This window comes from Galeopterus variegatus, unplaced genomic scaffold (genome assembly GCF_000696425.1).
Source record: "Galeopterus variegatus unplaced genomic scaffold, G_variegatus-3.0.2 Scaffold805, whole genome shotgun sequence".
NCBI classification, from domain to species: Eukaryota; Metazoa; Chordata; class Mammalia; order Dermoptera; family Cynocephalidae; genus Galeopterus; species Galeopterus variegatus.
In genome coordinates, this window is record NW_007726916.1 from 374154 (window position 1) to 395333 (window position 21180).

The 21180-nt window shown below is 46.3% G+C and overlaps 1 protein-coding gene across 3 annotated transcripts in view; it reads left to right on the forward strand.

The window, feature by feature from the left end:
- The window catches only part of EYA2 (EYA transcriptional coactivator and phosphatase 2), a 200996-nt gene extending 188678 nt beyond the window's left edge, over positions 1-12318 (forward strand). The window contains exons 12-15 of one of the 3 annotated variants that reach the window (XM_008572544.1): positions 628-742; positions 1346-1467; positions 3636-3736; positions 11504-12318. In XM_008572544.1, the coding sequence (XP_008570766.1) occupies positions 628-742; positions 1346-1467; positions 3636-3736; positions 11504-11584 (419 nt within the window). In that variant the 3' untranslated portion in view covers positions 11585-12318. The remainder of the gene's footprint in view (positions 1-627; positions 743-1345; positions 1468-3635; positions 3737-11503) is intronic. The other 2 variants (XM_008572546.1, XM_008572547.1) reach the window with 2 other exon arrangements.
- Positions 12319-21180: the final 8862 nt, after the last annotated feature.

Genomic DNA, 21180 nt, shown 5'->3' on the forward strand with positions numbered 1-21180 from the left:
TTTTTTTTGTTTTATGAATTCTTTGCCCCCACCACAACAGCATAAGCTCTATAATCTGCACGTTTAGTTTATCTCTGTGTATTCAGCGCCTATGACAATATCGAGCACGTATGAGGGTACTTCAAAAAATTTGTGGAAAAATAGAATTTAAAGACAATACAAATCTTTTCATTAACTTTTTGAAGTGCCCTCGTAGAAGGCGCTCCTGAATTCTTGGATGGATGGATGGATGGATGGATGGACAGATAGATGGGTGGGTGGATAGATGGGAAGATGGGTGGATGGGTGGGTGGATGGATGGATGGATGGACGGATAGGTAGATGGGTTGGTGGGTAGATGGGCAGATGGATGGATGGATGGGTGGGTTTGTGGATGGATGGATAATTGGGTGGGTGGATATACAAGTGAATGGATGGGTGGATGTATGTATGGATCAGTCAGTGGATGGACTGATCAATCAATCAGTCAATCCCAGGATAAGATTTAGAGGGGCTGCTGGGTTGAAGTTGACCTTGGGTGTCATCTAATTTGAACCCTCAGGGAACAGTAGCTGGAATCCTCTTCCCTAACGCTAGCCCCAGACCTTTCTAAAATAGTGACCACGTCTTTATTTCCTTTGTTCACAGGCTTGATAGGAGCTCCCAAAAGAGAGACCTGGCTACAGCTCAGAGCCGAGCTGGAAGCTCTGACAGACCTCTGGCTGACCCACTCCCTGAAGGCACTAAACCTCATCAATTCCCGGCAAGTGGGAGCCCCATTTTCCTTTGTGCCACTGAACTTTCTCCCAGGAGACTGTGGTGGCTCCTCCATTTCCACACTTGGGGGAATTAGATTCCCCACATTCTTGCACACTTTCCAGATGTTTGTCAAAGCTTAGGTGTGCAGGGCACAATGGACACCTTGTAGTATAGCTGAGCGAATAGCTTCAGAGACTCATCAGGGCCCAGCAGGTTTCCAGGCTTCTGGATTTTCTCAAAAGATGAGAACTGGCACTTGCTCTCCAGCTTACCCGGTCCCCACTTGTTGTCCTGCACTTGTTCTGTATCACTCATTTACATTGCCTACAGGCTCCTGCAGCTATTTAAGTGTGTGGCCCTTGCAATAAACATTTGCTTTTTAAGTAAGAAATGTATTACACCAATCATACATTTCAATGTCAGGAGCTTCGGGCTTAAAAGAGAGGAATAGCTGGGAGATCTGTGGGCCCTACCACCCGAAGATGATTTAGCCAGAATCTCCACACCCCACCAGAATTCCCACCAACTCCAGGCTCATGCTGCAGGGTGAGGAGTCCTGGCCTTGTTGTACCTCTGAATTCTGACCCTTAGTCTCCTTTGTCCTCAGGCCCAACTGTGTCAACGTGCTGGTCACCACCACTCAACTAATTCCTGCCCTGGCCAAAGTCCTGCTGTATGGTCTGGGTTCCGTGTTTCCTATTGAGAACATCTACAGTGCAACCAAGACAGGTGGGGAGAAGCCAGACCTCGGGGGGTGCAGGGAGGGAGGTGGGGTTTGATTTCCATCCCAGGAATAGGATGTTTAGGAAAACAGCACTAGGGAGGTTTACAGAGCTTGTCCACAGGCATGATTTCGATACACAAAACAACCCTCACAACACACTTGCTTTAACCTCTCTTCTAGAAAAATTGGTTAGGACCACAGTTTTCCAAAATGTGTGTATTACTGTTGGTGGGATTGTAAATTAGTACAGCCATAATGGAAAACAGTATGGGGGTTTCTCAAACAACTACAGATATGTCTACCATATGATCCAGCAGTCCCTCTACTGGGTATATACCCAAAGGGATGGAAATCATCATGTCAAAGGGATTCCTGTACTCCCATGTTCATCACAGTTCTATTTACAATAGCCAAGATATAGAACCAACCCAAATGTCCAACAATAGATGACTGGATGAAGAAAATGTGGTATATGTACACAACAGAATACTACTCAGCCATTAAAAAAAAGAATGAAATTCTAGCATCTGCAGCAACGCAGATGAGCTTGGAGAAAATTATGTTAAGTGAAATAAGCCAGGTACAGAAAGAGAAATACTGCATGTCCTCACTCATGTGGGAGCTGAAAAACAAATAAATAAATAAGTTGAACCTTCAGAAGGAGAGAGCAACACTGTGGTTACTAGAGGTAGGGAAGGGGGAGAGCTAATTGACACAAAACAGCTAGATAGGAAAATAAGTTCTATTGATATACAGTTGAACTAGGCATCTATAATTAACAATAATTTACTGCATGTTATCAAATTGCTAGAAGAGAGGAGATCAGATGTCCTCATCACAAAGAAATGATTAAGTTTTACAATGATGAATATGCTATTTACCCTGATTGGATCATCACACATTGTATACACATATTGAAATATAACTCTATACCCCACAAATATATATAATCAATACATTTCAATTTAAAAAAAGTGTGTGTATTAATACATGATACATGCAAAGCTGCTGTAACAAACACACCCTGAATGCAAGGGCTTACATAAGATTCCATGCTTATTTCTCCATCACATAAGAGAACACAGATGAGTAATCCAGGCTGGTGGGTGAGCCTGTCCTCCAAGTCATGCAGGAAAAAACCCAGCTCCTTCTCGTCTTATTTTTCCACCATTCCCTATTGTTTTATTCTCATGCATGAGGTCAAATCAGAGTTCTGCCATATCTTCATTCCAACTTATGGGAAGGAGAAAAAAAAAGATGGAGTAATGCACATGTGGTATGTTAATGCCAAGATCAGAAGGGGAGCACATTGCTTCTACTCATCTCCTATTGGCCCCAGCTTAGTCACATGGCTACAACTAGCTGCAAGGGAAGCTAGGAAAGGTAGTCCATAGCTGAGTGACTGTGAGCCCAGCTAAAATTCATGGAATTCTATCACTAAGGAAGTAGAGGAGAACATCTCCCACCACAACATGGTACATTCAGGTGGTATGTCAAATAACCTTGGCATCAAATAACCTTTAATCTAACCTTAACCACAGAGAGAGAAAATCATTGTCCTTTTAAGTTCTCTTTCAAGGAAAGTGTCTCAATTTAGTGCTAGCCCGAGTGCCCTTGCAGGTTTATTTAGAACTTCCTTTTAAATTTTTTTTTAATTGTGGTAAAATAACTTAAAATTTTTACCATCTGAGCCAGTCTTAAGTGGACAGCGCGGTGGCGTTAAGTACATTCACGTCATTGTGCAGCCATCACCAGCATCCTGTGCCCTTGCAGGTTTATTTAGAACTTCCTTTTAAATTTTTTTTTAATTGTGGTAAAATAACTTAAAATTTTTACCATCTGAGCCAGTCCTAAGTGGACAGCGCGGTGGCGTTAAGTACATTCACGTCATTGTGCAGCCATCACCAGCATCCCTCCTACGTCACACAGCTGCATAGACTCCCGAGCCTGCTTTCACCCCTGTACTGCCTCGTCCTGCTCTGTCACCCTGGGCAAGCTCCTGAACCTCTTTGTGTCTCCAGGATGCTCTGCACTCAGAATGCTTAAGGATGAAATGACAAATACGTGGATCTTGCAAGGACGGTGCACACAGCAAACTTAATTAGTTATTATTATTCACCACAATCCTGGTCCTCACAAGCTCTTTTTCTTCTTTGCTTCCTCGTGTGTGCAGGGAAGGAGAGCTGCTTCGAGAGGATAATGCAGAGATTCGGCCGAAAAGCCGTCTACATCGTGATCGGAGATGGTGTCGAAGAGGAGCAGGGAGCGAAAAAGGTGCGTTCTTCTCCCATGCCTTGAGCACTCTGTCCTGCTCTGTGAAGCCCACCTCGTGGCTTTCCAGGGCTCCTTCCCTGGACTTCCTCCACCACCCCACAGCTGGCTGGGTCCTCTCCTTCCCAGGCTCTTTGCTCGCCAGTCCATTCCCACTTGCAAATTGCAGAAGCATCCTGAGTAATTTCCTTCTGCAAATCCCCCTCCATGCTTTTGGCTGCCACCCCTGGTAGCCCTGGATTGTTTCTGGGACAACTGCTCAGGAGCCCAGAGATGCTCCGTCAGGGCAAGCTGGTGGGGGGACTGGTGCACGTGGGTGTGTTTTCTGTAATACCCGCTGATCATATGTTCCAGGAACCCTTCCCAGTTAATAAAGACAGCATTAAGCTAATGAAAAAGAAAATCCCACATTTGTGATCTCAGGCCCATGAGGAATGGGCAGGGGGTTCTGGTGGCCGCAGCTCTGCTCTTGGAAAAGAAACAGCTGCCAAAGTCCTGGGTCTGGACCTGTCAACAGTGCCCCAGAGAGCTTGCCACCCCCCACCCAGAGGCCTGGGAAGTGGATTGTTAATGTCACAGAGCTTAATTTGGGGGACCTGGTTTCCCCTTTCCCTCCCTGGCAACAAATCCCAAGGAAATGCAAAAATATTTAGGGTCTCAGCAGATTAAACCCAGAAGAAGGGGGATGGCCCCAATGGCCCTGAGAGAGAGGGGCTCAGGAGAGGGGAGCTTGAAGGGCTTTGCATACACTGTTCCCTCCACCTGGAAGGCTCCTCCCCTTTTCCAGCTCATACAGACCCATCTCTAGGCCTCAGCCTCAGCAACACTTCTGGAAGGAAGAGCTCCCTGACCCACCCCCACCCGATCCTTCCAGCTGGGTCGGCCGACCTGTGACTCCTTCCCTGAGCTGCACATATTCTTTCTTCAGGACACTGTCCTCTCATGTCATGAAGCAATGACTCTGAGACTGGTTGCTTAATCACAGACTCTCCAGCTAGTGTGTAAGCTCTGTGAGCTGAGCACCTACTGTGTGCTAGCCACTGTCCTAGGCACTGAGCAGTGAGCAGGACAGGTCCCTGCCCTCTCCCCTCACCCAGCTCACAGCCTGGGGACAGGCAAAGAACATGTAACTCAGGTGACGACAAGAGCTTGGAAGAAAAATTAAATTAAGCAGCGAATGGGAACAGAGAGATTTCTGGGCATGGGGGCAGGTTGCAGGCGTAGGTAGTAATCAAGGCAGGCTGTCTGAGAGGTGACATCTGGGCAAAGACAGGAGGAGGAGAGGGAGTGAGCCAAGTGGATATCAGAGGGAGGGGATTCCAAAAGCAACCAAGAAGTTCAAAAGTCTGAAGACTGGAGCCAGTGTTGCCTAAAATGGAGAGTCACATGACAGGGATGTGGTGGGAGGTGAGGTCAGGGAGGTACCTGGAGACATGGGTAGGACTCAGCTTTTTATTCTGAGCACTTTCATTTAAAGCATATTTCCTGGGTCCAGCCAGTTAGCTCAGTTGGATACAGCAGAGTATTATAACACCAAGGTCACGGGCACAGATCCCCATACCAGCCAGCAGCCAAAAAAAAAAAAAAATTATTTAAAAAAAAAAAATTAATTTAGAAGAAAAAAATTAAGTAGATAATAGTAATGAAGGTGATACACAAGGATATGGCCAAAACAGTGACAGCAAATCACATGGATTGTCACATGAATTGTTGTGTGAGTTACTGGTGTTCTAGAAACACTGGCCAGGCCGAGAGGACAATCTGTGCAGTCAGACTACCTGGCCTTACAGCACACTTCCCTGCCAGGATTGAAGGGGGCTTCTAGAGCCCCTCTCTCCTCTTCCAAGTTCAGACCTGAGAACTCTCTCCTAAGCATGTGGCAGGGATTAAAATAAAAGTCAGACTGGAGAACACAGCTTAGGTCTGTGGCCCCAGACACCCCAGACCTGCCTCTGGTTCTCACCTGGAGAATGACAGATCCATGGAGCAGCCACAGCCTCACGCCTCCTTTCTCACTGATCGGACGGGGTTTGCTAGGGCAATGTAGCAGATGTTTTGAAATGCCCCTTCTACTATCCTGAAATGAAATATTCATGAATAACATAACCTACTTACAATCTTAATGTCCAAAAGATTAGTATCTAACGTTACTGTCAAGGAGGAATAAAGGGAAAGTCACTTATACTCAAAATAACATGTGCTTCAATGTGTAAATGTTTGGGCACAAAATCCCAGTGCTCACACCCACACGTGCCACCACTGTGGATGTACAAACACAGGTGGACACAGATGTGTGGTCGCAACTGTTCCTATACCACGTGAGCTGCTGCGGCTGGTAACGCACTTTCTCAGAACTGCTGAGGAACTCATGGGAAGGTTCCGAATAAAACAAAATACACCAGCTGCCAAAAAATACATAAAATAAAATACAAACATCCCTTGATTTACACAGTAGTTGCACCCCTGAAAAATTCAGGTTTCATTAAAAGCATGCACAAGATATTCTGTTTTTATTTTTATTTATTTATTTTTTTTAAAGATGACCGGTAAGGGGATCTTAACCCTTGGCTTGGTGTTGTCAGCACCACGCTCAGCCAGTGAGCAAACCGGCCATCCCTATATGGGATCCGAACCCGTGGCCTTGGTGTTATCAGCACCGCACTCTCCCGAGTGAGCCACAGGCCGGCCCGAGATACTCTGTTTTTATATGCAAAATGTGAAATGGAGTTGAGTCCAGGCACCAACTATTATGAACAGCTTTGTCCTTACTTGGCTGTCTGGCAGGACATTTGGAAATTATGCAGGTGGAATGTGTGTGCGACACCTGCCCCCATCTGCAGTGCCCCCCAAATCATTGTGACAGTCAAAACTCATGCCTCTAGAAATTTCCACAGTGACCCCTAGGGGGCAGGCTTTTCCTCCTTTGAGAACTGCTGGTCTCCAGCTGATCCTCCAGTACAGGGCCAGGGGAGGGTGAGGACAGGGAGGTGCCTCCTTACATTCTGTGTCCCAGCTGCCTGCCTTGCCTTACCCTAGTGCCAGACCTGCTCCTGAAGAAACATGAGACCAGGGGAGCGCATTTTGCCCTGCATCCTCAGGGCTGAGTGGCCTTTGGCAGATGACACCCCCTTTCGGAGCTGCCCTTCCTTATCTGTTGGATGAGAATAGTCAAAGGACCTGCCTCACCGGCTGCTGAGGATATGCACGTGGGGAGCTTGCAGTTGCCCAAGCTCTGTTGTAATTCCTCTCCGGGGCTGGGAAGAGAGAGAAGAGCATAAACCCGCCTTTAGAAGCCCACAGGGGGCCCTGCTCCTGGCAAGCCAGTGAGGAAGATGTTCTAGTTCACACATAGCAGGAAGACTCACCCAATACTCTTGTTTGCTCAAAGCCCATGGGAGAAGCACGTTGCAGAGACGGGGCGGAGGGTGTGGGTGGGGGTGGCCCCTAGTAGGGGCTGGGCCAGTGGGGGTCTCAGCAGGGCCGCTGCTGTCTAGGCTCCATGGAGCGTGGTGTGCGTTGTCAGTGAGGCCAGACCGCACCCTACATGACAGACAGGTTACTTTCTCTCTCCTGGAAATACCTGTCCACTGCCCGGGTGGCTGTGACAGCATCAGGGCCCAGGCCCTTTCTGTCTTGTGTCTCTGCCAGTGCCAGGTGCTGCTCCTTCCACAAAGTCCAAGATGACCCCCACCACCTCACACCCACATTGCAGCCCCCAGAAAGGGGAACAGCCTGATATTGGCAGACATCGCTGCTGCTCAGATCCATTGGCTAGATTTTTACCACATGATCACACCTTGGACACAGGTAGCTGGAAGACGCAGCCTTTATTCCCAGACACCATGTGCCCAGCCAAAAAGGGGGAGTTATAGAACTGGTGCCCTAGAAGATACACCATAAAAAAGGGGAGCTCCTTCTGAGAGAAGGGAAAATGGATGTTGGGGGTCAGTCTCAGTCACAGCTGGCATGTGGCAGGGCTGTGACTGGTACCCAGGGGTGCAACCTAACTGCATTCCCTTAAGCACTACTCTTTATTACTGACATCATCATTTTCTTTAATTCAAGAAAACCCCTGTAAAGTGGGTGTCATTATGCCCCATTGTATAGAGGGTGGATTTGAGACTCAGAGAGGTTAATTACAAGCTGGTACATGCAAATCTACATGTGCCTTGCTCCAAATGCCTGCAAAGGAGGGGCAGACTTACGAGTTTCAAACACTGTCAGTTCACACCCCTGAGCTAGTCAGACAAGAGCAGAGTCCACCGAGGAAGGCTAGACACACGCCCCCACACTCCAAACTCCCCTAAAAATCCCTCTGCCAACATCTGAGGCAGAAGCACAGCCCATTAGTGAGAAACGCTGTCCACCAGCAGCTCTCCCAGCCTGATGAACGGCAGTCATTAGCCCAGGCTGCCAGCCACCTGAGCAGTGTGAAATATGGCGAAAGGACAAGGGGCTCTGACTGTCCCTGCTGACAGTGTTGTTAATATCTCCATTTCAGTGGGTCATTTGTCTCCACCTCTCCACAAGTGATCGATCTACTGGCGCTCTCGAGCCATCAAGCCTGGGATGGAGGCAGCTGAGACATTCTCTTCCACCTCCGCTCATTCTCCCCCAGAAAAATGAATTACACTCTTTAAAAGGGGACAGGATTGGCCAGGTGGCAACCAGAATCCATCTTCGCAGGGAAAGGAAGGCTTGGAGGGACGAGGACAGGTGGGGGAGCTGGGGCAACTAGAAGGCGTTAAAGAGATGGCATCTGTTACCCGTGCCAGACAGTTTTTGGCTTTCCTTGAGCTGGAAATCGTTTAGAAGCTACAGAACAAAAGAGAAAAGAGGTGTTCATAGAGGACTTTGCTTGACAAATGTGCCCCCATTTTTCCTCTTTCTCTTCCTCTTTTCATTGCTTCCACGAATATTTCTTGAGCACCTGCTATGTGCCAGGGGCCATGCAATGTGGCAATGAACATGACAATCCAAGCTCAAGCTCAAGACACTCGCTGTGTCTTCTACCTTCCCCTACATCTTTGCACGGCTCCCTCTTTCCCATCCTCTGGGGTCTGCTTAAATGTCACTCCCATAGAGAGGCCTTTTCTGACCCAGCTATCAAAAGTACACACGCGCGCGCACACACACACACACACACACACACACACCGCTTTCTATCCAATCCCTTGTTCTATTTCCTTCATAGCACTTGCCAGGAGCTGAAATTATCTTGTTTATTCCTCATCTATGGGTTTATTATCTGTGCCTCCAATGAAACCCATGAGTGTGTGCCACCTGTGCGGAAGACCCCACTGGGGTCACAGCAGTGAACAGTCAGAAAGAGTCCCTGCCCCCGTGATAATCTCCCCATCTCAGGATCCTTCACTTAGTCACATCCGCACAGTCCCTTTGTCATGTGAGGTCACGTATTCACAGGTTCTGGGGATTAACATGTGGACAGTTTGGGGGGCTATTATTCTGCCTACCACAGACCAGAAAGGTGAAGACGAACAATTGTGTAAAGAGCCGGCAGAGTAGTAAGTGCAGAGTCTCAGAGGCGGGAGAGGGCTTGGTGTGTTGCAGGAATCCAAAGGACACCCGTATAGTTTCTAAACTGTGGGCATAAAACCTTACAGGCAGCAGAACTACCAAAGCAACTCCCGGCATCCATGTATTCATCCAGCACCATCTGTTAACGTGGTAAATAAAGCCAGTGACTGTCTTGAGGAGGCTCAGTATCTCTCAGCTGCAGGGAGCAGAAAACCCATGTATGATGACTTAAACACTTGCACACCTAACAATATCAGAAGCTAGGTGGACTGTGGGTTGGTTCCATGGGTCAAAAATTCACCAAGCATCTCCTTCCATCTCTCTTTTTTTTTTTAACTGCAGGCCGGTACAGGGATCCAAACCCTTGACCTTGGTGTTATCAACACCATGCTTTAACCAGCTGAGCAAGCCAGCCAGCCCCCTCCTTTCATCATCTTGCTCTATCCTGCTAACCTAACCATCTTTGGCTTTTTATTTTCTGACTTGTTGCCTTGTGATCTCAAAATAGCTGCCACAGCTCCAGGCATCACATGCTAACATGACGACATCCAGATAGGAAGGGATCCCCATACCAGCCAGCTGCTCCCCCAAAAAAAAACTTTACTGAAAGGAAGGGAAAATAATGCACACATATGCATGCTCATGCCACAACCACTCTGCATGATGGTGTTCCCGTGTCACCTTGCCTCTTGCATCCTTGTGTCTGCTTCTTTGCTCGCACAGGGACACCCTGCCAAGGACACCCTTCCCTTCAGCAACCTGCCACCCCATTCATCTTTTAAGGCTCAGTTCCCATGCACCCCATCTCCTCTGGACACCCCCATCCTAATCACTGCCACCAAAAAAGAGGCCACTTCCTCTTGCTGGCTCCCATGACATTTCCTTTACACCTGCCTTAATGATTTTTTCCAATTCTTCATGAATTAGTCTTATTTATTATTTTTTAAACTACTGAAGAACCCCCAAAATTCATCCTCCACATACATGCATGCACGCGCGCGCGCACACACACACACATACACACAATTTGTCCTGCATCCTTCCTGACTTTGTCCTTTATTTATCTAGATATGTCCTTATGCACATAATCATAATAGCAGCTAATACTTATCAAGCACTTAGTATGTGCCAGGAACCGTGAATATACCACAACAATTGTATGCAGCAAGTGTTATCCCCATTTTACAGACAAGCAGCAGAGCACACCGCCTCGCATCACCCGGCTGGCGATGGTGGAGCAGAGCTCTGCACAGGGCGCTCTGGCCTTTATCCATCGCCCTGGAGCAGTGTCTCACAAATTTTTCTCTCAACATTTCTGATTTCTTGCCATACTCAACATACCACTTTCTACACCAGTCATGATTTTTGTTAAGCTGGCGATGGTGGAGCAGAGCTCTGCACAGGGCGCTCTGGCCTTTATCCATCGCCCTGGAGCAGTGTCTCACAAATTTTTCCCTCCACATTTCTGATTTCTTGCCATACTCAACATACCACTTTCTACACCAGTCATGATTTTTGTTATATCCATGTACCACCCATACTTCTATGTATTTATTGTTTTCCTTTCCATCAACTCACTTTTATTTAAAATTGAAAACTTGATATCACGACAATAACATAGAGCAAGCATCACCAGCTGTAAAAGAGCGGGAAAAGATAAAAACAAAAGCTACAGAGAAAGCAAACAAACGTCACCCTGTTCTAGCTAGATAGCATGGCCAGCCAGGACTCTGGGGCCAGCTCTGCCTGCCCACATGGAGAAGAGCAAGTCTGGGGACAGAGTTAAAGACACATTAGCCCCTAGCTGAGACTTTCTTGTTTTTTTTTTGTTTGTTTGTTTGTTTGTTTTGGCAGCTACACGGTACAGAGACTTTATTCTTGAAGTAGCAGGATTGAGAACAAAATTTTGAAAAGAAATAGCTTTCTCGCTGCATGATTTAATACCGTGTCAATGCATTGCCTAGGACCATGCTGGCACCACCAGAGGGGAGAGTGTCAAACAGTGAACACTCTGGCAGTGCGGGGTGAGCCCAGCAGAACAGGCTCTGGGTGACCAGGAATGGTCTGGCCATACTGGTGGGTACTGGCCAGTTACGGGTCTGCCAACAACCTTATGTGCCTCACTGTTTGGGAAATCCCCGCACGCTAGACTGACTTGGGTTGACCTCTCACATGGCCCTTGGGTGTGGGACCCAGAGCAGGGCATGACCTCGCGGCTTTTCTGTGTTCCAGCACAACATGCCTTTCTGGCGGATATCCTGCCACGCTGACCTGGAGGCGCTGAGGCACGCCCTGGAGCTGGAGTATTTATAGCAGAATCGGCGGCGTCACCCTCCACCCAGGCCCCCTCGCCTTCCCCGCCTCCCCACTGAGAACTCCAGAGACCCAGACGCTGGACATCAGGCAGGTCCTTACGGCTGAGAGGGCATGACCAGTGACCAGCTCAGAAGCTGTGCTTCCAGTCCACACGAGGGTCCTGTGAAGCAAAGTACCCAACATTGGCTTTAGAATATGTGACTTTGGGGAAAAGAGCTGTCTCAGAGTCCAGACTTTTCTACAAGACTCACAGAACAAAAGCAAGGAATTACTGATTTGGGGGAGGGCTGGTGATGAGGAGGGGACGGGTTCTTTTTTTTTTTTTTTTTTTTTTTTTTTTTTATGGACTAATCTCATTACTCCGGTATTATGCTCTTGTACCTGTGTTGTTGGTTTTCTTAGTCGTTGGTTTGGTTTGGTTTTTTAAACTGGCATGTGGGGTGGTTCACAGTTCTAATTTAAGCACTCTCTTCTCCAGGTTGTGCTTTGGGGGGACAATCATTCTTCGAACATTAGTGAGGGAGGCGATTTGGGGCTGTTGGGAAGACTATTGCTTATTTTTGTTTTTAAAGACCCTACCTGACATCATGTGGACACTGCACGTGCCTTATGCTGCCATCTTGTTTTCTAGGAAGAGGGGGACACTGGGAAGGAAGAGGGGGACACTGGGAAGGAAACGATACTTGGTGATGGATAAAAGGCATTAAATAAAACCACGTTTACATTTTGAAGTGGGGTAGGGTTAGTTTCTTTATTACTACTCTTAAGGCTTCCAGTTATGTTGGTCTTTTTCTGGACCTTTTCATTTGCAAAAGAATAAAAACCAACTCAAACGGGCTTAAGCAGAGAGAGGGAGGAAGGGAGGGAGGGAAAGAGAGTCTTCAGGAGCTTTAGGTGCTACTGTCTTCAGGCACAGCTGAATCCAGGTGACCGGATGGCTTTGTCCTGTGTGGCCTTAATGCTCAGGCAGGCTCGTGCCTGTTGTGCCAAAGATGCTTCAAGAATCTTTCATCGAAAGCACACAGGCAGAAAGAGAGAGCCTCCTTCACCGTGGTTCTGGCAAAAGCCCCAGGACTGTGCCCTCCTGACCAAACCTGAGACTTGGGCTACCCATGGAGCTGAATTTAGGGTTGTATTCTCTCAAGTATAGAAAGATGGGGGGAGCTGGTCCCCCAAAGGAAAAAAGCAGTGAGCTATTACTAAAAGAACTGGGGGAAGTGGGGGTTGGGCTGGAAAATAAAAGTGACCTTCATTCCAAAGACAGGGCTTCATTTTCCAGTGGATGAGAAATGAGTCCAGCGTAAGGGGAAGGAAGGGACAGCTGGAGAAGTTCTGAGGACACCTTGAGCACTGTTGCTGCCCATAGAGGACCAAGCATGACCCGGGTCCATGTGATCGGATCCTAAGCAGAAACACAGGCTCCTGCCTCTATCACTGTTGGTGAAATCCAGGGATACTGTGTGGCTGATGTCGACGTCAGTGGATATGGGAGATGACTCAGCAACTGGAGTCTTAGAGCTAGAAGATCTGATAATTAGCTATGCAGAAACACAGGCTCCTGCCTCTATCACTGTTGGTGAAATCCAGGGATACTGTGTGGCTGATGTCGATGTCAGTGGATATGGGAGATGACTCAGCAACTGGAGTCTTAGAGCTAGAAGATCTGATAATTAGAAAGCCATTGCCAAGGGTGGAATAGACTCCCCCACTGCACTCTGAGTTCCCTAGGGGGTGGGTACTATTGGTTTCATCTCTGTACCCACAGAATCAGGCACAGAGCCCGAAACAAAGTAGAATCCCATTGTAGATGAGATAGAAGAAGGATGGAGGTATAACTGGAATCAGTCAGATGGATAATTGGATGGGTAAATACCATTTGGATGAATGGATGGTTAAGTGGGTGGGTGGTAAGGTGAATGGATGGTTGAGCAATTGGCGGGTGGGTGGGTAGTTGGGTGACTGGAGGATGGGCATATAAATGGGTGGTTAACTATGTTGGGATGGCTAGATGGATGGTGGGTGCCTGGATGAGTAGACAGATGATTAGACAGATCACTGCATGGATGACCAAATGGTTGTGTGGTGAGATGCATGGATGGATGATTGTTTGAGGGAGTGAAGGCCTGGGTGGTTTTATGGAAATGTGGATAGATAGATGGGTGAGTGAATGGACAGGTGAGTGGGTGGTTGTTTGGCAGGTGTATTAGTCCATTTCTGCTACTTAAAACAAAATACCTGAAATGGGTGACTTATAAAGAAAACAAATTTTACTGATCACAGCTTCAGAGGCTGGGAAGTCCACAGTGGAGGGAACACATCTGGTGAGGGTCTTGGTGGTGGTAACAGTTACCCAGGGGTCTCACATGGCAGAAATAGCAGAGAGAGAGACTGACCTCTCATGCACTCTTCTTTTAAAGCCCTCAGAACCACGCCCCTGCCCACCACTATTAATCCATTCACTACCGCACAGTCCTACAATGTAATCAGCTCTTCAAGGCCCCACCTTTCAATTACATAATAGGATTTCCCACCCTCATCAAATGATGAGGATGGGAAGTGGGGATTTAAGCTTCCAATATATGAACTTTGGGGGACACAATTCAATCCACAGCAGATGGGTAAATGGATGGAATGACTGATGGCTGATGGGTGGTTGATAATAATGCTCTGAAGGTTGAACATGTGGACGTGAGAATGGTGTCATGGTTAGGTGTATGGGCAGTTAACTGTAAGTGAAGTGTGATGGTTAGACAGTGAGATGGGGGTGAAGAATCCCCAATGTTGCCTGAGATATATGGGTCAGACTCACTATTATCTGCCAGCTTGGGTTTCTTTTAGAATGGGCAGAGGAGTTTTACTGGGTGAGTTGGTTTCTGGCTGGAGTGGAGAAAGAGCCTCCCTGGAAGTCAGTGGGGTGAATACCCCTGGACCCCTCTGTCTCCTCATCGCTCAGCACTCCTGCCACACAGGCACCCACTTGTAGTCACGATCTATCCATCCCTCCCTTCCTGCCATCCTCAAAACCTGCTATCAGGGAAAACTCTTTATAGAGTCAAACAAAGAGTAAGTTACTTATAAAAATGGATTTTTCTTTTAATAGGCTTCCAGGAGAAACACAAATAATAGAATTTCAGCCATGCACACAGGAAGAGGTTTGGGGTGAAACATGGACTTTCTTACCCTTAACCCTGAAATTAAACTACCTAGGCGATCAACTACTTTTCTCTTGTGATGACTAAATGTTGAAGGTTGGTTCTGACAGAAGCTGACAGTCCACAGACTCTCTGGTAAGCATTTTATCTTAAATTCTGGATGACTCTCAGCTGTTGGGGGGCAAGGATAGTGTCTTTCTCATTTCTGTATACTTAGTGCCCATCACAGAGATGACACTTAATGAATGTTGGATGGATAGGTAGGTGAGTAGATGAATGGATGGTGGGTGGATGGATGGTGGTAGATGGATGAACAGGTGGTGAATGGATGGGTGGATGGATGGTGGATGAATGGGCGGATGGATAGATGGCTAGCTGGCTGGATAGACGTGATGGATGTGTGGATGGATTGATGGATGATGGATGGATGGATGACTGAGATTCTGTGGTCCCAGGATACCCATCTTCACTATTTCCCCAGCAGTGCCTGCTGCTCTCCAGAATGCTCTTAGAAGCCGAGTAACTGGACTATTCAGGACTCACATACATAACCCCTTTGCTTCTCAGAAGTCCAAGCATGACTTCAGAACGTCCTGAGCAGCCCAGCAGAAGGATAGAGGCCCATAGAAGTCCCGCTTTGGTGTCTGGGATGAAGGGGTTTGCCTATACAAGGGATTTAGAAGTCAGAGAGCTACCACTGAGATTTTATCCATTGCAAATGACAGAAACACAATCAAAGTGGCTTAAACAAACAAAACAACACAGAACTCATTGGCTTACTTGACTGAAAGGTTCAGGAATGTGTGACTTCAGACCTCCCCCAAATGTAGAATTCAGGACATGTCTTTAAATTTTAGTCTCCTTCTCTCCATTCCTAGACTCTGCTTCCTTTCGTTTGGCTTCATTTATAGGTAATAACTGACATTCTTAGAGTAGAAGCTGTGGAGGGAGTAATCCAACACAGTTTTCCATTGGTAAAGCATTGCTTAATTCTTAAAAGGATAACTGCCTAGGAAAGATAATCAGATTAGATTTATTGTGTGAGTTAGTAATTGTCCTTATGATTTAAAGTTGCTTCTTCCTGAGTTATCTGCAGCCAAAAACATCTCAAATTATATGGCACATTATAAGTAGTATTATTCTTAGTTTTACCATATCACATGGGCTTTGATTTCTACTCAGGAAATCAGTCATTCACGTCACCAACAACTGGAACAGAGCATTTCTTCATCAAATATTAATTGAGCACCGAATATGCATTAGGCAGTGTCCCAGGGACAACAGACCAGATATGAAGAAGACATGGTCTTTGCAAAGAAAAAATTGATCAATTTGACCACCTTTAAAAATTTTTTTTTAAATAACGTAAGCAGAGACAAAAGTCAATTTGAAATTCAGATCACAGCTAAGAGCAAGAGTTAATGTCCCTAATACATAAAGAGCTCTTAGAAATCTACCACAGGTCAACAACCAAATTAAAAATGGTCAGAGGCTATGAACAGAAATTTTATACTTCAAGAAATAACTTTTCAACTTATATGAAGATGCTCAACCTCACTCATAATAAGAGAAATGAAAATGCATTGGGATACCATTTTCCACATCAGGTTGACAATTATCTGAAAGTTTCAGGACTCACAGTACAGGTGGAGCTGTGGGACCCTTCATGCATTGCTAGTGGAAGCTGAAACTGGTACAACTCCTAAGGAGAAAAAGTTGGCACTATCTGTCCAACTTCTAAGTGCACTATCCTTTGACCTTGCAATTCCACTTCTGAGAATTTATCTACAGATATATTTATGTAGGTATTAAAATTCTGTACAGTTATTTTCTATAACCTTGTAATGGCAAAGAATGAAAACAACTCAAACATCCATTAGTAGATTGGTTAAATCAATATGTCCACACCATGGAATACTATGCAGCTGTAGAAAAGAATGAGATTGTTTACTATGGATCGATTTGGAAAGATCTTCAAAACATATTACTAAGTGAAAAAAGCCAATTGCACACGCCATCTTTTGTGTAAAAATGAAGAAATAAAAAAGATATTATCATATTTCCATAAAGAAACTTTGAAAGGACACAGAGGAAATCAATAAAAGCAGCTACCTCCAGGAAGCTGGTACAATCAGATACAAATGACAAGTGGGTGAATGTCTTAGATATCTATTGAACATTGTGAATGCATGTGTAGGAGCATCTTAAAGGTCAGATGTCAGTTCTAGAGACTTCTCTGTCAATGGCCCTAGGGAGCTTAGTGCTAGCCATAGTTTTACCCACTTGATAACAGTAGCCCTTTCTCTGTGTGCCTCACAGCACTGGGTAAAGACTGTAGCTGTGCAGGATGCAGCAAGGAAGACTGTCCTGTACATCAGGTAACCAGGAAGCTCTGGCCATCCCTGAGCCACCAATGCCAAACACAAGGCAGTGGTGGTCTCAGTACTCTGAGAGTCGGGGACACCTGAGAAAGCCCCATTAACAAGTTTCAGAGCAGTTGTAACAGATCCATCCACCCATCCCACCAGGTTAGGTGAGGGTCTACCACTCACCAGGTGCTCTTGTATACTTCTGGATGCAGAAGTGAAAACAAGAAGATGAGTTCCCGTCTTTTATGGAGCTGACTTCCCTGTGGAGGGGACCCAACAGAGCAGGCAAATCAATACCATGAGACAGACTTTGCTGCTCATCAGCCCTGTCAGGCAAGAAGACAGGGACCCAGCACAACACTCCCCAGTGACAGGCTTTCTTTCAGGCTGAGGTACAATCCAAGTCCCCTTCTGCCAACTGCCCTGAGGTCATCAGGAGAGCAGGGGCCGAATCAGCGGGGAGCAGAAGGTGGATCTTGGAGACCGACATTAGCCAACTTCAGAAAGTTGAAAGGGATCCTGAGAACATACTCGTGAAAGAGATTGCAGTATCCTTTTACATGAAATATAGATCTTCTGGCTAGTACGGGGATCTTGGTGCTACAACACTATGCTCTAACCAACTGAACTAACCGGCCAGCACACCCGCCCTACACCCCCAAAAAATGGACTCATACATAATGTATGAGTACAATAAACATTCAGGATCCAAAAAGGGCCCCTAGTGCTCGTCCAGGGAGTAAAACATTGAGGATCTTTTCATTGGTTGCGATTTTAACTTTTAGCATACACGGCATGGCACTGTTTCCACCAAGACGGAGGCTGCTTTCCTCGCAGTATGGAGTAACTTCAGACAGTGTCTGGAGTCTGGAAAAAAGTACTGGGGTGATATGGAATCGTATGGGGGGTGCTGTGGACTGGCTGGTCACCTCTAAGGAGGTGACGTTTGAGCTCAGACCAGGGTGATGAGAAAGGCTGGGGAAGGCATTCCAGGGAGAGGCGCAGGAGGTACAAATGTTCCACATGAGACAAAGGAAAGGAAGGGGGCCAGTGTGGCTGGAGGTCAAGGCCAAGGTTGGAGCAGGAGGTGATGGGGTCCAAGGTCAAGGCCGAGCCAGGTCTGTTTAGACTCTGTTGGTCTTGGATTTTAGATTTTATTGGAGTTTAGAATTTATTCTAAATCCGATGAAAAGGCATCAGAGAGTTTTAATTAGGAGAGTGGTGTGATCTGATTTACATTTTCAAAATCACCCTGGCTGCTGTGGAGAGATTAGTTTGGACGGGAAAGGATGGAAGCAGGCTGTCTAGCCATGGGATTCCTTCATGAATTTAAACATGTTTTGTCGTTTGGGGGTTGTTTTGTTTTTGTTTTCCAGTTTTATAATCAACATAAAAGTTCATTGCACAGATCTTAAATCTCAAGTTTACATCTTGATGTATTTTTACATATGATTACACTGGTGTAATTACATCACCCAGAGCAAGATGGAAAATGTTTCCAGGCCTCCAAAAGGCTCACTCCCTCATGCCCCTTCCCCATCTATGTCCACATTCCTCACAGCTCTTCTCATTTCTGTCACCAAGATAGTTTGTCCTGATCTAGAACTTCACATCAAGGAACTCACACAGAATGTACTCTTTGGTGCCTGGCTTCTTTCACTCAAAGTGTTTTTGAGATGCATCCCTGTTGTCTCATGGTCTTGTAGTTCATTCCAGGTAAAGGGGAATTTGAATAAAAACGCTGGACCATTTTTCCAACAGGGCTTTACACCCCGGTTAAGGCATGCTCACCCCCACGATGCTGTGCTTACCAGTGACCACCAGAGGGCAGTGCGACCTGCAAATGGCCCCAGCCGCCAGCAGGTGCTATTTGAAGTCAGACCAGGAAACAAGCAATAGTTAAGGCTTCCCTTGAAAGGATATCCAAGAGCGTCTCCTTCTGGCTGTGCCCATGCTGCAGAATTCCTCTGATGACATTGCAGCACCATCAACAATGTGTTCAGGCCCAAGAGCTAGTGATGAGGTGACCTTCTGCAGTGACCGCAATGGCAGTCTCAAAGCAGGAGGTGCATGGGCAGTGGGTGGCCTCAGAGCCATCTGGCCACCCACGGGGCCAGAAATGCTTGAGCCCTCTGCCCGATTTTAAATCTTGACTGTTCCAATTTTTAATAATATATTTGTAATAATAGTTTAAATTGCTTGGGGAAATATTGGGATTTGTTTTTATAAACAGAAGTTCATTCGAGGACAGTGATAATCTATCTCCAGCCAAATGCTGATTTTAAACTCAACCATTAGGTATTTGGTCAAAATGAGTATGTAGTGAACTCTGGTTTGTAGGTGAGGTGGGTGTCTCTGCCCTCGCCGCCCCCACCCCACTCCACAGGTTCTGGGCCCTCAGAGACTCAGCCCACCTCTGCCTCTGCCCTTGGAGCCTACTGGCCACCTGGTGTGGTTGAATGATGAGCTGCAGTCACAAGCCCAGTTTCTAACATTTATTAAGCACCTACTATGTCCCAGGCACCAGGCTAAGCCCTTGACCTGCCTTGGCTCCCTATATGGAGAGGAAGAACAGCCTGGTGGTTAAGATGTGGGCATTGGGTCAAATCCCAGCTCTTTGTCTTACTATGTGTGGGAACTTCACCTCTCTGAACCTCAGTTTTCTCAGCTGTAAAGTGGGGGTGATAATAGAACCAGCCTCTCAGATTTGTTGACAGCAGTGAATGCATTCAGACATGAACAGCACTTAGAAGAGTGGCTTTCACATTTTTGACAGCATTCCATAAGAAATGCCTATTACATGAAGACCCAGTATAACCTACATATACATGTGTGTATAAATACAAGTGTATGTATATCATGCATGTGTGTATAGCTAAAATATGCTTCACAAATCAATACCTACTGATCCTGCTGTGATAATTTTCCATCCTGCCCTGTTTTGCTTTTTAAACGATGTAGATCACAATCTGCTAAATCAATTTCATGACTCATGGTTTGGGGAAAAACTGGTTTAAAACAGGCGTGGCAAATAAGCTCATCCAGGTAATTGATTTCATAAGCCCCATTTTACAAAGGGGGAAACTGAGACTCAGAGAAGTGCTGTGACGTGCCCATGATCTCATAGCTGGAAAGTGGCAGAGCTTCGACTCCAGCCCAGCACTCTCCAACTGCAAACTGGTGGCTCACAGGCCAGATCTGGTTCACAAGTAAACTTTATTGCTCTTCACATTTTTTCGAACTTTGATCCAACTATATAAAACTTGGGAGATTTAACTCAAAATCTAAAATTTCAACTTCTCAGAGCCGGCTCACTTGGGAGAGTGTGGTGTCATTAACACCAAGGCCACAGGTTTGGATCCCTATATAGGGATGGCCGGTTAGCTCTCTTGGGAGAGCGTGGTGCTGACAACACCAAGGGTTAAGATCCCCTTACTGGGCATCTTTTAAAAAATATTTAAAAAATTGGGCCGGCCCGTGGCTCACTTGGTAGAGTGCGGTGCTGATAACACCAAGGCCCCGGGTTCGGATCCCACATAGGGATGGCCGGTTCGCTCACTGGCTGAGCGTGGTGCTGACAACACCAAGTCAAGGGTTAAGATCCCCTTACCGGCGTAATAACTTCGTATAGCATACATTATACGAAGTTATCGGATGGACCCTTCAGAAATCTTAATGTCATGGAAAAATCACAAAAGATCTGTGGAACTGTTTTCTAGACTAAAGAGCACTAAAGAGACGTGATATATATAAAATTGTTTCAACTTCTCTTTCTCTTTCTTAAAAAGTGGATGATCGAGCAACATTAGGCCTGCATTTGCACATGATTAGCTGGAGCCACACACAGCCCCCACTTTTAACTGCTGCAGGTGTTCTCCAGGCTCACCTGTTTGCCACAATCCCCACCACACCCTAATGTCTCCCTGACACACTGAAGTCAAGCATCCATTACCATTTATCATCACACATGTCAGCTGTTTTTCTCCTGGTGGAGAAATATCTTTCTAGCAAAAGTGTAAAAGCAAAAGCTAAACCAAGAGGCCTACCTGTTTCAAGAAAAAAATACATGCAC